The 19,488-nt window shown below is 43.1% G+C and overlaps 2 protein-coding genes across 2 annotated transcripts; one reads left to right on the top strand and one right to left on the bottom strand.

The window, feature by feature from the left end:
• The first annotated feature begins 3,844 nt into the window (after nt 1–3,844).
• Nucleotides 3,845–5,497, top strand: mc2r (melanocortin 2 receptor). The gene is made up of 2 exons (XM_034528493.1): nt 3,845–4,200; nt 4,921–5,497. The coding sequence occupies exons 1-2, from the start codon at nt 3,854–3,856 to the stop codon at nt 5,495–5,497; spliced, it is 924 nt and encodes a 307-aa protein (XP_034384384.1). The 5' UTR covers nt 3,845–3,853.
• A 2,276-nt stretch (nt 5,498–7,773) lies between these two features.
• On the bottom strand, nt 7,774–13,183 carry mc5ra (melanocortin 5a receptor). Its single transcript, XM_034528781.1, has 4 exons — nt 13,013–13,183; nt 10,965–11,071; nt 8,621–8,809; nt 7,774–8,344 (listed from the first exon to the last, which is right to left on the bottom strand). Exons 1-4 carry the CDS (start codon nt 13,178–13,180, stop codon nt 7,774–7,776), a joined length of 1,035 nt encoding a protein of 344 aa, XP_034384672.1. The 5' UTR covers nt 13,181–13,183.
• Between the last annotated feature and the right edge of the window lie 6,305 nt (nt 13,184–19,488).

The following is a 19,488-nucleotide window of genomic DNA, read 5'->3' as shown; positions in this document are numbered from 1 at the left end:
CCTTGTGCTGATATCATAAATTAACATACTGGCAAAAAAAAGAAAGAAGAAAAACAAAGAAATGGATAAAAAAACATGTGTCACAGCCTTGGTGAGGCAGCCTTTCAAGGCTCCAGCAACAACGTTGCCATATGGACCCAATCCGAGGCACAAGACCCCCCCGAGGACAGGTTCACTTTATAAATCTCTTCAGAGCCTTTTGTTGAGAATTATGACAAAACAAAAAATGACAAATCATCTTCTAAAAGGCCTCTAAATCAGAAGGTTGTTTCAGCAGCTGGCAGGAACAAGTAAGGCTTTTTACATGATTCTTCATTTAATTCAAGCTTTTACAGTCACAATGTGGCAGGGACACTTAAACTAAAGACTCGCCTATGTGTTGTCTAGAGATATAGAATATAGGAGTGCATTACTGTAAGTGCATGCTCACGTAGCTGTAGGCAGCAGAAACCCAAGGTTCTGAGTTGCTAAAGCCTGATGTAGCCACATAATAACATGCTCCGAATGCTGAGTCTGACCATATGGGCAGAAGAGAACAAACTAATCCACCAATCATGGTTACATGAGGAGAATCTAACGCTAAGTAACACTTTACCTTAAAATTCAGGCAGAACAACAACGGGTCGGCTGTGTAATGAAAGGACGGCAAGCAGAGGTGAATAGGACGGACACTCTGTCTGGATGAAACTAAAGGTTCTTACATTACCATTCCTGCTCCCATGTTGTGCAGCTCTGGCTGATTCATAAGGCTTTCATCATCTTTCAATGGGAGCTCACCGATAAGTGATGGGTCATGGCTCGAGCAACTGTAGGAGTTCTAATGGTTCTAACTAATAGGAATGGTAATTTCTTAGGAAATAGGGAGAAAAAAAAGACATTGCTTTTGTACCGCAGCCCCTTTACGAGAACTGGACAATGTTTCAATCATATTTGTGCAGCAACTGTGTCTTGTGCTTTAAATGAACAAACAGTCAACCATTTTCTATCAAATGACAGTACGTGGCTCAAAAGACATGAGTGAAGTGCTACGACTGTGCATACCAATGGTCTTTATCTTCCTCATTATGCAGCATGGGAGGATAGATCAAAGAATCATGAGGCATATCCAATAGCATAACAATGTCCGTCCTTGTAAAGCCAGCTGTTTGATCATCATCACATAACAAAAGAGGAGTAGAAGAGGAGAAACTAGGAAGTTAATGAAGGGGAAGACATGCTGCAATGTTCAATCAGAGAGGAGGAAGGGATGTTTGACTTTGTCACATGTGTTTCATGTCATATTTCTTATATCATGTCTGATCATTAGAAGCTGTGATCCAGTAGGCCTATGTTATGAAGCAGGGAGAAACACTATATGGCCAATGACACCTTTGTTCATGTACTTATTCTGGTCTGGTGTGTCGGAGGGTTTGGGCTTCGTAAGCTTAATGCTGCAACATGAAATATTCCAGTGGCAGCTGGCTAAGTCCCTCTCCCCAGCAACATTGTACAGCTCCTCTTGGGGATCCCAATGCATTCCCAGGCCAGGTGAGGTAAATAATATCTTGAAACTCTGCCTCCTCCACAGACTACGCGTTAGGCAGGTTCAGGAGTATGTCCAAGTGCTCTTTCCACCGCTGGACAATACACCTCTAAGTATGGGTCCGCAGTTCACCTCGCTTGCCAAACACAGCTTGAGCCAAACACTGCTTTCCCTTTCTGAGTAGTCCAACGGCTTGCCAGAACATCCTAAAGGCCTCTCCGAACTCCCCCCACACCCAGTTTTTTGCTTTAGCAACTGTCACAAATGCAGCCCTTCTGGTCCCCTGGCACCTGGAGACCTCTTTGGCCAATGAAGACCGAAAGGCTTCCTTCTTCAGCTTGACAGCTTCCTTGACAAAATGGTGTTTTCTGAACATGCCGTTGGATTCCATCTTCCCAACCTCTCCATCTCCAGGAGCCTGGGCCAAGCCCCCATGGGTCTAGGGTCAGCGACCTGGTCTGGCTCCGGAAGGGGGCCTCACTTCCCCTTTTCTGGTTAGGTGCTGCACCTCCTTTTGGGCCAATTCATATGGGGCCTGTGAATTGCGCGTAGGGAAGATTTATGGTGGGAGACAAGGTTAGGGATAAGGGTTAAGTCAGGTTTAGAAAACACACATTGTCTAGGAAACAGTATTTAACACCATATACGTTTCTTGGCTTTTCCAGCGCTTCAAAACTTCTCTCTGTTATTTCAGCAGTTTACTGACAATTTTTTAAATAATTTTAACATTGCTTGACATCTTTGCTCGCCCACTTAACCTCGGCATGAGCGCCTTCAAAAATAAAACTATGATTTTTTCTCATCTGTCCTTTAACATCACAGCAGTACACATACGCACAAACAAGCACACACACTCACACTCACACACACATCAGACAAAATGAAATGTTTTCCTGAAATGATTATACCACCAGTGGAGATGATTTCCTTCCGTGTCATTATGTCAATAAATCCCTCTGTGAACAACACGGATGGCAATATGAAGAGGCCTTTTCACATCTTCGTCTGTTACGGCTGCTGTTGTTGGGATTCTTTGTTATCTTTCATTCTGTACGAGTCGAAAGCTGAGCAGTGTGTAGCGTAGTCGGCAAGAAACTCATTGATTGAGCCGAGGAACACGCTGTTGATAAATTAGCCTTTTTTGATTCTCATGCTCCACTCTCTCCATTTGCGTCAGATGGACTGCAGGGGGGATTCATAATTTCTGCTTTTGCGTTTCTATAATGAGAAATTAGAGTTTGTGGAGATGAAGGGACAGTTAAATATTTTCTTTTATTGGATTTAATGAAGAATCCTTGATTATTTTGAAAACACTGAGGCCACTCAGGGATCAGAGGGGTTTGCTTAGAAGCTTGGTATAATTATTATAATCATCTTCAGTCTGCGGCAGGCCTGGCAGGTATTCTCAAACACCGATCACAGAGTAGTTCCTTCATTATAATTATTAAAATGAGAATATATTCCTTTTGAAATGAGTTTCATAACTGTCCAATTACAAAGGAGGAACCAAACATGTTCAAGGTGAAGGGCAAGATGAGCTGTGAGACGTGGGAGCAAAGGTGTCTCATCAAAGAGAAAATACAGGTGCATTACAAATGAAGGACTTCAAATGCTACATGATTCACACTGAGTTCAGCCTGTGAGCACTCAACAGGAGGAGGATGACAACCTCTGTGGGTTATAATGAATTTAATGAATTTCACTTTTGTCTTTCCGCAGGTGACGCATCAAGCAAACATTCTTGCCAGCAGACAGGATTCGATTGACACAGTTTAAAAGACCAGCAATCCAGATCTCCCTTGGCAATAATTGACCATCTTTCTGTCCGCCCTGGACAAACTCACAGTGTGAAGAAGCACCAACATGTCCTGCATGCCCCTTGTGCAAACGGCCAAAAGAAGGCAGATGGCTGTAGATAATGACTGAGCTGTAGCAAAACCCTTAACCCCCCACTCCCCAGCTGAAAATAGGACGTGCAGTAGGTGATAAGGACATTTTGTGACAGGTGACGAACCAGATTTCGCCACCATTCCTGAGTGTTTGATTACTCAGGGGAGGAAGTAATCACGCTGTACGAGTTGACAACATCTCCACTACCATTTTAGGTCATTGCTGGTCACATAATTCCACTGAAGATTAAAGGCAAGAATGAAAAATGGAGATACTCTACTGATAACCTACTCTAGTCTAACCTTGAGGCAATCCAGCACAGAAGTTAATACTAAACATCCCATGTGAACGGTTCTCCACATCTTGAGAACGTAACATGAACATCAATGCCTCGGTAGCTGCAGTTCCTATGTTGATCATATTCTAAATCTGGACATAACTATGAACGCTACGAATCAGTCGGACTGCCCCGAGGTGAAGGTCCCCGTGCCTCTCTTCTTCACCATCGGTGTGGTGAGCCTGGCCGAGAACCTGCTGGTTGTCGTAGCCGTCATACGGAACAGGAACCTCCACTCACCCATGTACTGCTTCATCTGCAGCCTGGCGGCCTTCAACACCATTGCCAGCCTCAGCAAGACCTGGGAGAACCTGATGATCGTGTTTGCCAACGTGGGACACCTGGAGAAGAGAGGTCCCTCTGAGACTAACCTGGACGACGTGATGGACTCCCTGCTGTGTATGTCGTTCGTGGGCTCCATTTTCAGTTTCCTGGCTATTGCTGCTGACCGGTATGTATGGAGCACAGAAATTGGTATTAGTGTATTCCACCCTAGCCCAGTAATCCAACAGAATCCCCATATCAGAGGCATAATGATGCTTAAAGCTTTATGGTTCCATTTAAAATAAAATGTGAAAGCGGCCTCAGTGACTTTAAAGGAAACACCAATTATGGTGGGTTTAGCGCAGGATTTAAACAAAAAAGTTGAAGGATTTATTTGATTTGTTTGAATTCATTCTCTGTTGATTGTGGACCCTTTAACCAATTATCCTTGGCTCATATTTAAATTCAAAGCATGAGGGCTCACTAACTAGGACTCTGGGGAAAAAGTCAGATTTTTTTATCTGGGCTCTAACTCGTAGATCCACAGCTTATTAAAAGATCCACTGGGGTATTTTTCCGAATACTTTCCCACAAGACATGAACACTTATTACGGCAGCACTCGTGTCAGGTCATGTCAGCACGGTATGACAGCATGAAGTTACTCAAAACATGAAAATGTCATTTACAACTTTTTATGTAAGAATCAACTTTTTAGTTAGTAAATCGAGACCTTATTTCAATACAGCCAATCAAATCTTGCATAAAGTGTTCCATCATAGGCAGATATGTCACATATAAACAGGGAGAGAGTATATATATGTAGCGTCTCCATTGCAAAAAACGTAGCTGGCTACTTTCATAAAAGGTTCAGACTGATGAAATAAAATGATTTGTTTTCACTTCCAGTTACATCACCATCTTCCACGCCCTTCGCTACCACAACATCATGACGATGCGGCGAACAAAGGCCATCTTGGGAGTCATCTGGATGACATGCGGGGTGTCCGCCGTGCTCATGGTGAGGTTCTTCGCCTCCAAGTTCATCATGATCTGCTTCGTCGTCTTCTTTGTCGTCTCCCTGGCGATTATCTGCTTCCTCTACGTCTACATGTTCATGCTGGCACGCATCCACGCCAGGAAGATCGCGGCTATGCCTGGCGGCGGCAGAAGGGGGAAGTGTCGGCGTCAGTGGCGGTGGGGCAGCGGCATGAGAGGGGCCCTGACTCTCACCATCCTGTTTGGGGTGTTCGTGGTGTGCTGGGCGCCGTTCTTCCTCCACCTCATCATCATCATGGTGTGCCCCGCCAACCCGTATTGTGAGTGTTACCGCTCGCTGTTCCAGCTGCACGTCGTGCTGCTGATGAGTCACGCCTTCATCGACCCGGCCATCTACGCCTTCCGCAGCGCCGAGCTCAGACACACCTTCAGGAAGATGCTGCTTTGCTCAGATTGGAAGAGGTGGCTTGTAGAGAAGCTCTATTGACGCCTTTTATTTCAGTCTTTACCTGCAGATCGCTTCACATTGCATGTATTTACACCTGGGGGCCAACGATACACACACCTGCAATGCTCATGAATAGCTGTGGGTGGTTAAGGACGTCCTGCAGCAAAAAGGCTCACACTAGGTCACGTGTTCCTACTTGGTGTTTGAAGAAGGCTAAATCAAGGCTACCAGAACATTTAGTTTCCTTTGGGTTATGGCAGCTATGCTGCCCACCGAAAATGAGAATGCGAACAAAAGACGGATCCTTTCTACAGCCATAACCATGAGGGTTTCTCTGTTTTTTATTTTTTTATTTGATAACTCGCCATCCTTTTCTCTGCCTCTAACCCTCCATCCCTGACCTCATCATCCGTCTCTCTCAGGACTTGGATGCAACCTCTCCCCCCCCTCCTCCCAAGTGTCAATCTCTTCTAAAATAATCCATCTTCACCACAGGAACATTTCCTACGGATGTTATTCATTCACATAACCTTGTGACTTCCATCATACCACAGCTCCTGGTGCAAACAATAACATCAAAACAGCTCACCACTTTTATTGCAGACTCACATAAATAAAAAATAAGAAATTAGAAGCAACGGGAACCTCACATTATATTGCATGCATTTACCATTAGCTAACATGAAATATGTCAACACAACAGTTTTATATGGTCTGACTGTACATAAACATCAGGCTGAGCATGCAATTATCAGTTCCACATGTTGGAGGTGGATGTACAGAAAATCACAGTTTTTTCTCCAATAAATAAACCTGTAGGGAAAAGAACAGCATTGTATTTGAATAAAAGCACTTTTCCATATGTGCGTATTCATATGCTTGTTTTGATCTCACAATTGCGCAGGACTTACAATAAGCATGTTTGTTAAGGCAAATACACACAACACAAAACATACTTTTAATACTGTTTTCTTCATGTTTTGTCTAAACACGTATATCTTGTCTTGCTGTCTGCATTAAGAAAAATGCCATGGACCACCCTCAAGACACAATTATGCTCTTTTCTTTGTAATAAATATTACAATGTAACACTGGGAAACGAATGTTTACAATCTCCACTAAGAAACGATGCAGAACAGCCATTTCAAGGCAGTCAGTTACTTTGTGTGATGAAGTTCTCTCAGCTGGAGGCACTGACTCACACAGAGAGCCCTGTGAAGCAGTGTGTACATCCAGTTTTACATTTCAAGTGTAAACTTATGACATCTTTACATACTTTTTACAAACCCTTGGCAGGGATGCGGTAAGAATCATCATATATGAGGGGGCACATTGACAGATCAGAGCAGCTATAATGAATATGAAAATACAGACAGGCATGAAATTGGCTGTTGTCCAGCTGTGCAATCCAAAAGGTTTAGCAGCAGCCTTCTTTTCCCCCACTTACAGATAACAAGCAAGCAGTGGTGAAATGCCGGGCCCTTCAAGTTATTCAGAGAAGATGCAAAAAATTTAAAACGTATCTGATTCGTTCTGTGAATCAAATCAAATATTAAACTACGGCAATTTATTTCTGTTGTTTTCTGTTCATGTTGTGCGCATCTTTGTATGGCCAGGGTGGACGGGTTTTGTATTTGCATTGAGGGAATGTTTTGATCAATTACAGGACTCGCTCACACTCCAAAAATTTGCACCATGACATTCTGGACAATATTTTAAATCAAGTGGGGAAAAAAAAAACGTCCCACCAGGATTCACCAGGACTACATTCCCTGAGCAGCCCCGTAGCCTCAGCAGGCTACTTTGACTTGAGGGCTGAAAACCAAACTGGCTGTGACGTGTTATATTTAATATATATATGTAATATATTTTTTAGGTATCACACATCTGAGGCAAGAGTGTTGTGGTTTCTCGGGTTGGTGAAAATATTATGAGTAATACTGCATTTTCAGTCACAGCTAACACTGACTTAGGTGACGTGTACAGTGGTTGGCAGCAAGTCTGTAAGTGTTCTTACACAACAGCATTTAAAGATTTACGAAAGATAGAAACGAAAATGAAAATATAAAAAAAAGATAGGTCAAAGCAGAACAATCAGAGAAACGTTTGTCTAATTAATGTAGCGAATACACGAGCCATTTGAGTCAACATTAGGGGATAGTAGCGTAACCTCCCTACAAACAGTGGGAGTCCCCTTTCCAGCTCATAATGGATAGAAGACAAACATGTGCTGGACCCTGTAGTGGCTGAAAAGTACAATGAACTCCGTTCTCTGAGTCTCTTATGGTTAAGCTGGGCTTCCGAGTCTGTGTCTCTCAGTACTTACCCGTCAGAGCGCAGATATTGGTGCATGCGTTTCTCAGGCTGTAGCAACAGATGATCTCCTTAAAAGTCTTCCTCATCTCCTGACTCCTGAAGGCGTAGATCAGTGGGTCAATCACCGAGTTGCACATGATGAGGATGAGGTACATGTTGAAGTGGGACATGAAGCACACGCAGTAGAGGTTCCGCGGGCACGAGATCATCAGAATCAGATGGAGGAAGAAGGGAGCCCAGCAGACGATGAAGATCCCCAGCAAGATGGTGAGCGTGATGGCCCCCTTCATGCTGGCTCGCTGGTGGATGGAGTTGTAGCCGGGCAGAGCGGCGATGCGCTTGACGTGGGAACGCGCCAGCATGAACATGTGGCTGTAGAGGGAGGCCATGATGAGCAGCATGGCAAAAAACATGGAGACCAGGCAGATGATGACGGGGGTGGTGTCTGAGTAGACAATGAAGACGATCCCGCAGCCCGTACAGAACGTCCAAATTCCCCCGATGATGCATCCGGCTCTCCTCACTGTCATGATGTTGTGGTACCTCAGTGCGTAGAAGATAGTGACGTACCTAATAAATACATAAATACAAATACATTTAAGAGGTAAGCTGTACCCTTCGGTGTTCTAGCCTAGCCACTGAAAATTGCAGATATCAATGAGGACAGAGACCTTTTAGATGTCAATAGGAGTGGAATTTATCCACGGCAGCTTTATGGTGAATCTGTGTCATTTTGCTTTTTTTCAAGTTCTTATTCATTTGCTAAAAAGCTTCTTGGAAACATCTTTCTGAGGCAATACACACACGGCCGTACAGAGGTACGACCGTGTGTCCCTCCATCAGTACCTGTCCACAGCGATGGCGAGCAGGCTACACATCGACGCCACGACCGAGATGCAGATCATGGAGTCAAACACGTTGTCCATTTGCCGGATGAAGTGATCCTCCACCACCAGCTGCCTGTTGTTGAGGAGGTAAATGATGATGGTCTCCCAGGCGTTGGACACACTCACCAGCATGTCCGCTACTGCCAGACTGCAACAACCAAAAAAAAGGTTAGGTTACGCTCTGAGTAAACAGAGACATCAAAAGTCTTCTTGAATGAGAAGAAGAGGGTCTTCAGAGACAGCGACAGGGATGCTGTTATGGTTACACCAAGGAAGGCCTTTAACGTAAACTATGTTCAATTATATGATTATTTATGGGAGACTGGTATCTAATCTCCTGGCATGTAGGAAATTTTTATTATATATTATTGTATGCAATATAAGTAATACAAATGGTGATTTTAATAAAAAGGAAACCAATTAGTTGGTCTGTGTTATTGTCTCTTTTGTATGTGTACTATTACTATTAAATAAAACAAAGGAATGCTTATCCGATTACTCAATTCATCGATGGAATATTTGGTAGAACATAACCGCTCCAATGTCTTGATATAATGCCAGTTAATGACCAGTGTTACTGGTTACTGCTGGGAGGGAGGGAGACACATGTCTTGAACCACATTGTGTGATCTTTAGGGGTTTGTTGTTGTTGGTGACAGTGAGTGTGCAGAGGTAGCATGAGGGTCATTAGAGGGCGATGGAGTGCAGGCATTATCGGACCTCCTAATTCAGAGTAGGTGTGCTCCCAGTACAAGAAGAATTGTGTAAAGTAGTAAGTAAAGCGTACGGTTATGATCAACATTGAACACAGGACCTAATGTTGGCAACCGCCATTTAAAAAAACAAACATAACACCAAAAAGAGAGTGTGTAGCACCAAACACACTGGAACCAATTCAAACTGAAGCAGGCACTTATGTTTCATTGTGGCTTAGTTGCTTATTTATTCTTATATGTAATTATCTACATACATACATCTTAAGAAACATTGAGTTCATTGTCAAGGGTGATTCCAAGACCCCCTCCGCCATCTCATGGGCTCCCTGGTGATGGATTGGTGGCAGTGGGTTTGTTGCAGGTTATGGTGACATGTAGACTCCTTCTACAGAAACCCTCTCTTTCTCTGCTCTGTCTCTCCCTCTGAGACACACACTCATCGCCTCAGAGAAATCATTCAAAACCACATGAATGGAAGCGTAACCTTTGCTGACCAATAAACTGCGGTGACCTGAATGTCTGCTCTGTCTCCCAACCCGCTGCTGGCGTGTCAGCTGAGGGTTGTTGGCCTTGGTTTTGAGCAAGGGAATAAATCTACGTCACAAAGCTCCGATCCATATAAAGTCACAATTATTTGATATTTCATGAGCGCCAGCATCTCTTTTCATTCGTTCACATGTGTGTACATGACTCTTCCGAGAGCTTCTTGTTGATGAAATCTCTGAACTTTTCAAAGAGAGAGAGCCCTGTCTACTACGTGGTGTTAATGTCAAAATGACATTCATGTGATTGTCTTCAGTACAATCACATGAGGGCGACTGTGGCTCAGTGGTGATCAGGGTCGTCCTCCAATCAGAAGATCGGCGGTTTGATCCTTTGCTCCGCTAGTCCATGTCGATGTGTCATTGGCCAACTTAACCCCAAATGTCTCCCTAGCTGTGCCTACGGTGTGTTGGCCTTAGATAGTCCTGGTGGGCAGGTAGCACATTGTATGGTAGCCCCTCTCATCAGTGCCATACAAGTACAGTCCATTTACCGACAGGAAAATCAAAGTGTGTTTCCATGTACTAGAATTATGTATAAACTCTGAGCAGAGCAGGGGATTTCTGACAATTTGTGATATTTTTGTCATCGAAATGAATAGTCAAATTATCTCCACTTTTAGAAATAAAGCCACTTTTGATGCCTCTGAACTTTACTTTGTGAATGTGCCTTTTATTTTGATAAATGATGTTTTCATTCAATCCCAAATGAACTTGTGGTTTATCATATTACAGCATTACCACAACTGGTTGTATCACATCAAGTTATAGGAGAACGGACAAAGTTTGATGAACTACTACACTACACTGTTCATAGCTACGACTATAAAAAGAATGCACTATAATCTATACATATAACCCACGTAATCATGTAATATGTAATCCAGGTAATCGTGAGCCAGGACAAACCTTTGTCTGAGGATTAGTTCAACCGTGCAGCGCTGGCGAATTGAAACAGCATGGAAAGTTGACTCTCTTAAGATGCTTTTCAGTCTATTACGTTATATATATTCCTTGGTGTGTGTTCCACAGCTGAACCGTTTACCTGCAGACGAAGAAGTACATGGGGGAGTGGAGGTTCTTGTTCTTCACTATGGCTGTGATGACCAGGATGTTCTCCAGCAGGGAGATGATACCCAGGATCAGAAAGATCTGAGGAGAGCAGAACAGAAGAATGGAGGAGTGAAGGTCAGCAGAATAGTCTGGTGGCCTGAAATTGGAATACGTTGTTACTGCCCCACAGATACATCTGAGGGTTGGATGGATAGTTAGCAAGATAGAGAAAATTCTACTTTACAAAATGTCAGGCTGTTGTTTTTCCTGGAGTGTTTTACCACATCAGACATTTGAAACTAGTAAAAATAATCAATACGAGAGGGCCAAGTCACTCTTCTGCCAAGTCAAGGCTTGGAACCAATGGAGTAGAGTATCGAGGTAAGAGTTACAGTAGAAAGGTGTGGTAATAGTGAATGGGCAATTGAGTATAGCAGAACATAATGGATTACAATGGAGCACAATAGATTTTTAGAAATTTAAATTGTGAGAACATTGTTGTTGTTTTTACGCAATTAAGATTGTGTGTTATTTAGCTTCCATAATATGTCTTCTTTAAGACATGTGGAAATAAAAATAAACATGTAGCTCCCCCCCCCACACACACACACACTATTAGATAGGGCTTAACTTGCATATTTAAATATAACCTTTCAGAAAACTTGTGACACAAAAAATTATTGTCTTCATTTAACTATTCATCTGGATAAGTTTCATGATGACATCTATGAGGTCATATTTTGACCCTATAACACAATAATAATAAATATACATTTATTTATATAGCACCTTTAAAAACAGGGTTTACAAAGTGCTCTACATAGAAGCAAGGTAAAAACATAACATCAATACAAGTAAACATTTCAGAAAATACATGAGGCAAAGGAGACAATGCCATATAGGCAATGAACACAATAGAGAAATAGAAAATTACAAATACAAAATAAAGCAGAACAGACAAACTAAAATAGGGGAACCAAAGAACTGCATAAAGGGATGACATCTTGGAGGTAATAAAAGGTGTACCAGTCCGGTTTTGGGGAGTAGAGTCAGCAGGAAGAGTAGAGGGTGCTGGGGGAGCTGTAACAGTTCCTAATTTCGTGCCACCATCTCGCTCTTGGAGACTGTTGTTGTGATGACGAGCTGCAGCGATGCGCTCGGCCGACCAGAGGGAGGGGATGGAAAGCGTGGAGCGATCAGGCCAGGAGCAAACAAACCCTCCGCGGGAGGCTCTGTGGATGCAACGGGGCCGACGAAGGAGCAAGAGACCGTCGGCCAGCCAGCAAGAGACCGTCGCCTAGCCAGCAAGAGACCGTCGGCCAGCCAGCAAGAGACCGTCGGCCAGCCAGCAAGAGACCGTCGGCTAGCCAGCAAGAGACCGTCGGCCAGCCAGCAAGAGACCGTCGGCCAGCCAGCAAGAGACCGTCGGCCAGCCGGCCAACGCCAGTTGTCCAGGATTGTCGAGGCGGCAGCGGTGGAGAGCATCCAGCAGGGAGTTGGCTGGCTCGTTGGTAGCCGCCGGCCAGCAAGAGACTGTCGGCTAGCCAGCAAGAGACTGTCGGCTAGCCAGCCAACGCCAGTTGACCAGATCGCAGTGGTGGAGAGCAGGAGCCAACGGCAATCACAAAATAAAAAATAATCCAAGATTTGCAGAATAATTAAGTCAGATGAATGGCTTCACTGTTAAATAAAATTAAAAATAATTTAAATGAATGTTAAATTCTAAAAAAGGTAGAAAAAACCCAAATAAAAACAGTCCTAGACGGAGCGGCGTTAAGTTTCGCCAGCGTCCCCGTTGCCAGGACTACAATAACTCTATTGTAACTACAATAACTCCTCTTAAAGTCAGTGATGAAGTGGTGAAGTTTCATGGTGACATCTATTTTAGTTCTGGAAATGTATGGAAATTGGCACTACTACATAATAATTAATACTTCCATGGTGATCTCTATAAGTTACAATGTCGACTGTATTTACCTGTAGGGTCAGAAAACAAAACAAACAAACAAACACTTTGTTGTCCCGTGCTCATGTTCATACCTCCACAGCGATGTGGACCTGCTCGCATGCCGCAGGTTTGGACGTGCCGGTCTTGTCTGAGTGCAGCGGGGGGCCCAGGGTGTAGTTCTGGTGGTAGTAGGAGTACGCCAAGGTGAAGTTACCCAGCAGCAACTCCTCTTGGAAGGAGGACTCATCGGACAGATTCATCCCGGCTGTGGCTCCGCCCAGATCACTGCTGCTCTATTGAGGAGGCCATCGTTCACGCGGGCTGCAAAGGAAGACACACCTCAGGGTGAGAAGGTGTAAATTATCTACGAGTTTTGACTAAAGCTCAGATAAAATGTTCTGTGTCTTATAATTAAATTTATTTTACAAAAGGATGAACCCTTCCGAATGCAGATATAAACGGCTCATATTAATATCATATTCCTTAGCTGCCAATAGATCCCTCTAAATGGTACACCTGCCTAGGGGCGTGTCTTATGGTGTGATGTCACTTTGGCCATGTGGACATTGCGGCTACAGCAAGCATAAATCAGTCTTTAAACAGTCAACTAAAACAAAAAAAAGCACTGAAGTTTGTTTATTCGACGCTGCGAACGGGACACAAGGAAGCCTCAGTGTCTCGCCTCAGCTGACGAGATGTGATGAGATTATCCATAAATAGCTTTCAAGCAATACTTCAACCACATAATGACCATCTGTGTTATTTGTCACCCCACGTCACCTTGGGTTCTCTTGTCCTCAGTGTTTTGGAAGAAGTGAGCAGATTGGATAAAGGAGACTTGGATTAGGTACGAGTTGTGTGAGAGTTTGTAAACACCTTTTTTTCTATATATTTTTGCTATACGCCCATTTACCATCACTTCCATTCGTCAAGACTTGTTCTTTGGAGGCGAGGCAACACAGCGGGGACACGGGGTGAGTAATTGATTCACAAATGGTCCTTTTGTGGGTTTGCTTCACTATTAGAGTTGCTTATATGTTTGCACAGAGCTCATGTAAAACTGTTTTACGATCCTCAAGTCATGTGGTGCACGAGGCAAAACCGATAAAGAAAAACATTAAGAGTGGAAAGCCGACACAAAGCCATGCAAAGAAAAGTTAATTCTCCATCATGCCCATCATAATAACCCTTGTTTGGACCGCGTCCTGTCTCAATGATCCAAATCCCTTTACAAAGGTACACGATGAGCAGCACATTATGGTGCTGCATGGCAAAACCAAAAGCCATTATGTTGGAGTCAGTTGAGACATGTTACCGCTGTTATCTATGCACTTTGAACACAGTAATTGCAGGAAATATGAATCCTATCTGCATAATTGGAATTTATTTTCCCCTGCAATGATTCACGCAGAAGTTATCATAGCTGCTATCAAAAAGACTCATAAGTATAATTAAGGTGGATAGAGCAATTACACGTCATGATTTAGTTAATAGGTGAGTCTTTTCAGAGTGTAGAACCAGGTTCTCACATATTATCTCTTAATATTAGTAGCATACAATGTTATTCCCAAATATACAGAAGACGTCATAAGATCCAGTTGATCTCTCTCTCTCTCTCTCTCGAAGATGCTGCAGATCCATCATGTCGAGCCACAAGCACAGAACATTTACATCATGTGATACTTGAAGTACAACATGGAAAAGAAATGCATCCTCGTTGTGTTCAGACTGCATGAGATCTCAGCTTTAGAGGATCTGCTCTGGATTCTCTTCTTAAGAGAGATCCTTTTAAGATAAGATATTCCTTAATTAGTCCCGCAGTGGGGACATTTACAGGATTGCAGCAGCAAAGTGAAGTGCACACAAGAAACATAGTGAGATCAAAGTGATTCAAACAATAGGCAGTAAATAATCTACGGTAACTGAATAATATATACAATAATGTATACACACAGGCAGAATAGATGTGGCTATTTCCACAGGGTGTTGATATTAATATTGCTCAGGTTGGAGTGAATGAAGTGATTTTAAGTGTTTTGTGGTCTACTGGGAGCTCAGCTGGTTCTGCCGCATGACAGCCGTTGTTCCTGATCTCGTTATTAGTCCTTTAATAATAAAGTCTGATCACATCATTTTTCACTCATAAAATAGCTACTGAAAATGAGCTGGGACCCAATTAAAATGAGCAGAGAAATCAAAATGTATACCAGATGACAGCTGTGAATCTGCTGCTTTTCAGTATATTTTTTGGGGTTGAAGTCGGTGCATTTCATGAGTGGCATCGCCCACCGCATCAGAATGTCCCCAAGAATCAAGAAGAGATATCCTGAAGCTTCTCACAGCTAATTATTGTCTGACTCATGTCAAAACAGAACATGTGGACGTGACTTTGGTTCAAACTGTTAACTTGAGCCCAAATGAAGCTGATATAACTTTGCTCTCAGCCCACGCATGAATACTTTTATTATAATGAATGGAAAGGCTCATGCTGTGGAATAGATTAGAAAAACATGAATAGCTATTACATTTATGAGCCTACGTTGGTGTTAATTTCGCTGGGGATTCAAATCCAAATAAAAATATATGAAAACAGAGGACTGGTTTATGTTTGATGTACCCTGCATTATTCATTCAGAGAGCAGGAATTCATCAATTATGCACAGCACAACACTTATAATTCAACACAATCATTTTGAAATGTTAATCACACCAAAACATCAACTTGAGAGCATCTACCACAATACGTATGTGTACAGATTGTAAAGCTCTCTGAGGCATATTTGTAATTTGTGATATTGGGCTATACAAAAAAAAAAATTGAAAATTGAATTTAATTGAATTTAATTGAATACAGTGCATGAAAGGAAATGAGGGTAGGCTGGTTATATGGATGTGGAGTTAAAAGTAGCCATTAAACTAGTAGGTCAATGGTATGATGTTCGTAGTGTGTCCTATTCTTTTTTATTTTTATTTTACTTTTTTCTGCACTTATCAGGGTGTTGTGAGGCTTCTTGTGTGTAATGAATATACTTTACTTTAATCCTATTTTGTTGGTAAAGAACAATAAAGTAGATTCATGTTTCCTAATCAGCAATTATTCAATAAAATTAATTTGCCCTTTTATCTTTTAAATTTCCGTGTGTCTTTTGCAAAATATCTCATTTATATTTCCAGTTTTACAAATGCTGATATGATAAGAAGCAAGCGGGGACTTAAAGGGACTTGAAGTTTCATTCTTTCTAATGGCCAGCAGGGGGCGAATGACTCAACTGAAAATGACTTCTCTCTTGATTTATTCCCTCAGTAAACATTGTAAACATGAGTTTATGGTCTCAATCTCTAGTTTCAAGTCTTCTTCAATGCAGCATGATGTTCATTTAGTAAATTATGGTAATTTAGAGTCAAACAGACCATAAAGCTGTATGCTTTAGGGCGGGGCTACTAAATGATTGACAGGTCAACACCATGGTAGTTGTTTTCATCTTGAATATTGCACACTATAAAGCCACAATGATGCACAGCAAATCAAATACAATACAATCAAATGATTATTTGTGATTATGATGATGATTATTTATTCTCAAAATGAAACATTTGATTATTCAGTTTCTTCTGCACGTCAAACGGCTCGTTGGAGACACATAACAAACTGTTCACAGTCACACAAATTGTGAATAACAAGAAAACTTCTCGCTCCGCTTATAACTCCCTCTGGTCCGTTCTTTCTGTGTTGAAGCTGGAATTTCCAAGTTCCCTGACCTCAAAATCCAAGATGGCTGCTCCGTGCATCAACAATAACAACGCTGTAGTAATATGCTGTTGATTAGCACCTCATAAATCAGTCATATATACAGTCCTGGTAGCTCGATGAAAAGACGGTCTTTAGCGATCCAGCTACGTGAACTAGATCCACTCGATCCTCTCGATCCCCCCACTGATGTTACACGTCGTACGAAGGCTGATAGGGATGAGTGGTTGTAACCACAAGGTAGCCGGTTCGATCCCCGCTCTCCCCATAGTTGCATGTTGTAATAATAATAAAAAATAATAATAATGCATTTATATTTATATTTATTATATAGCGCTTTTCGTGGTACTCAAAGACACTTGTAGTGTCCTTGAGCAAGACACTGAACCCCCAGTTGCTCCCCGGGCGCTTCACTGCAGCCCACTGCTCCTTATGAACTAAGGATGGGTCAATGCAGAGAAGAAGTTCCCCACTGTGGGATTAATAAAGGATATAATATTATTATTATTTATTAGTACACTCCATTTAACTCGTTTAACTATAAGTAGCCAATTATTTAATGTATTCAGTCCAGTATATTGATTGATATTGATATGATTTGATCTGATAACCTTTGATACATTTTGTCAGTTTTGGGGCTCCATATACTTATTGTTATAAAAGCCTGTATACATTCAGGTTCTTCTACTCATCATTTTATTCTCCAATTTGCTCAAATTCAAGAGCAGTCCTGATAAATGTCTTCTGTACAGATCAGAGAGCACAGTTAAGGTCCACAGTAGCGCTGTTTTCAATGCTCGTTGTCCTTCTCCTTAAAAAGACAAATACGCATCTTTAATTTGAAGAAATGCATTGATCGTACGGAACAATACATTTACTAAGAACAAGCCTACTAATCACCATTCAAGTCATACGCTTTTGGCTGGTTGATGCAACATCATCAACAAACAAATAACAAGATATAATGCTAACATTTCCAGAGATATTTGACAAAATAATAGATCCACGAGGACCTAGAAGTGCACAATACGGATGCGTCTGTAATCTTATATCATGACATCACCATATATGAGATGACCAGATGGTGATGTGTGTTTTTGCTGATCTTTTGGATCAGACCAGGAGACCCACATGGAGCCGTTTTCCAATGATGTTCAAAGCCATGCGTCACTACTTATAAGAGCTTTAATAAAGTGACTCCTCTCTCCCTCAGCCACATTCACACTTCAACAATAGAGCTGAAATGAGGCCGGTTTAGTCCCCCAGAAGCTGGACCAGATGCAGGTCAGCGCCTACAAAGGACTGATGCTCACTGCTGCTGCTTTGCACTGTGGGGACGAATCTGTGTGAGAAAATTATATTTCCTGGAGACCGCAGTGGCAATTAGACTGAGCAGGGAAAGGCAATAAATGATGGGTCACCCTTAGTAGAGAGTCCCTCATTTGCTCTGTTTCTGTGCCACACAGCGTCCCATCAGCACATGCAGCTTTGAGTCCATTACAGACAAAAAGATAATCCAAAACTCTTTCTATGGCCCATCTGAATTATCGCTGTTGGCTAGAGAGTACGACCAGAAGGTTGGGTTGAATCATAACTGGTGATGTGGATTTAGAAGTTGAGAATACAATTTTAGGTTTATATGAAGCTGTTAGTAGTTAATTTTGACATATTATTCTAGTCAACTATATTCCCCTCACAAAAAAAACTTGAAAATACCCCACAAGCCCCGACATGTTCAGTCATGGAACGTGACCAGAGCAATAATCAATAATCAGGACGGCAATATGAAATTGCACACGCTTCCAGCCAGTGTTACCAGATATCATATAAATGACCGTTTTTTAAAGAGGTGGTGAAATCCATCATGAGAGGACAGAAATAAAGAATGACTCACCTCTCGCAGCAGCTGTGACTGAACGCCTCCCACAACTGGCTCAGAACAACTGCAGAGTCTCTGGAGCATCGGACCAGTTGATTCTATGTGAGAGAGAGGGAGAGAGGAGGAGGGAGGGAGGGAGAGAAGGAGAGAGGAGGAGAGAGGAGGATGGAGGGAAGGAGGGAGGGTGGGAGAGCGAGTAGGAGAGAGAAGGAGGGAGGGAGAAAGAGAAGGAGAGAGGAGGGGGATGGAGGGAAGGAGGGAGGGAGAGAGAAGGAGGGAGAGAGGGAGAGGGAGAAGGAGAGAGGAGGAGGGAGGGAGGGAGGGAGGGAGGGAAGGAGGGAAGGAGAGAGGAGGAGGGAGGGGAGGAGGGAGGGAGAGAGAGAAGGAGAGAGAAGGAGAGAGGGGGAGGGAGAGAAGGAGGGAGGGAGGGAGAGAGAGTATGAGAGAGAAGGAGAGAGAAGGAGGGAGGGAGAGAGAGAAGGAGAGATGAGGAGGGAGAGCGAGTAGGAGAGAGAAGGAGGGAGGGAGAGAGAAGGAGGGAGAGAGGGAGAAGGAGAGAGGAGGAGGGAGAGAGGGAGGGAGGGAAGGAGAGAGGAGGAGGGAGGGGAGGAGGGAGGGAGAGAGAGAAGGAGAGAGAAGGAGAGAGAAGGAGAGAGGGGGAGGGAGGGAAGGAGGGAGGGAGGGAGAGAGAGTATGAGAGAGAAGGAGAGAGAAGGAGAGAGAAGGAGGGAGGGAGAGAGAGAAGGAGAGAGGAGGAGGGAGAGCGATCAGGAGAGAGAAGGAGGGAGGGAGAGAGAGAAGGAGAGAGGAGGGGGAGGGAGGGAGAGAGAGGAGAGAGAGGGAGGGAGGGAGAGAAGGAGGGAGGGATGGAGAGAGAGAAGGAGAGAGAAAGAGGGAGGGAGAGAAGGAGGGAGGGAGGATTCCCCTTTCAGATCTGACAG

This window comes from Cyclopterus lumpus, chromosome 25 (genome assembly GCF_009769545.1).
Source record: "Cyclopterus lumpus isolate fCycLum1 chromosome 25, fCycLum1.pri, whole genome shotgun sequence".
NCBI classification, from domain to species: Eukaryota; Metazoa; Chordata; class Actinopteri; order Perciformes; family Cyclopteridae; genus Cyclopterus; species Cyclopterus lumpus.
Note: the sequence above shows the minus strand (reverse complement) of the source record. Positions and strands in the feature narration are given on the sequence as shown.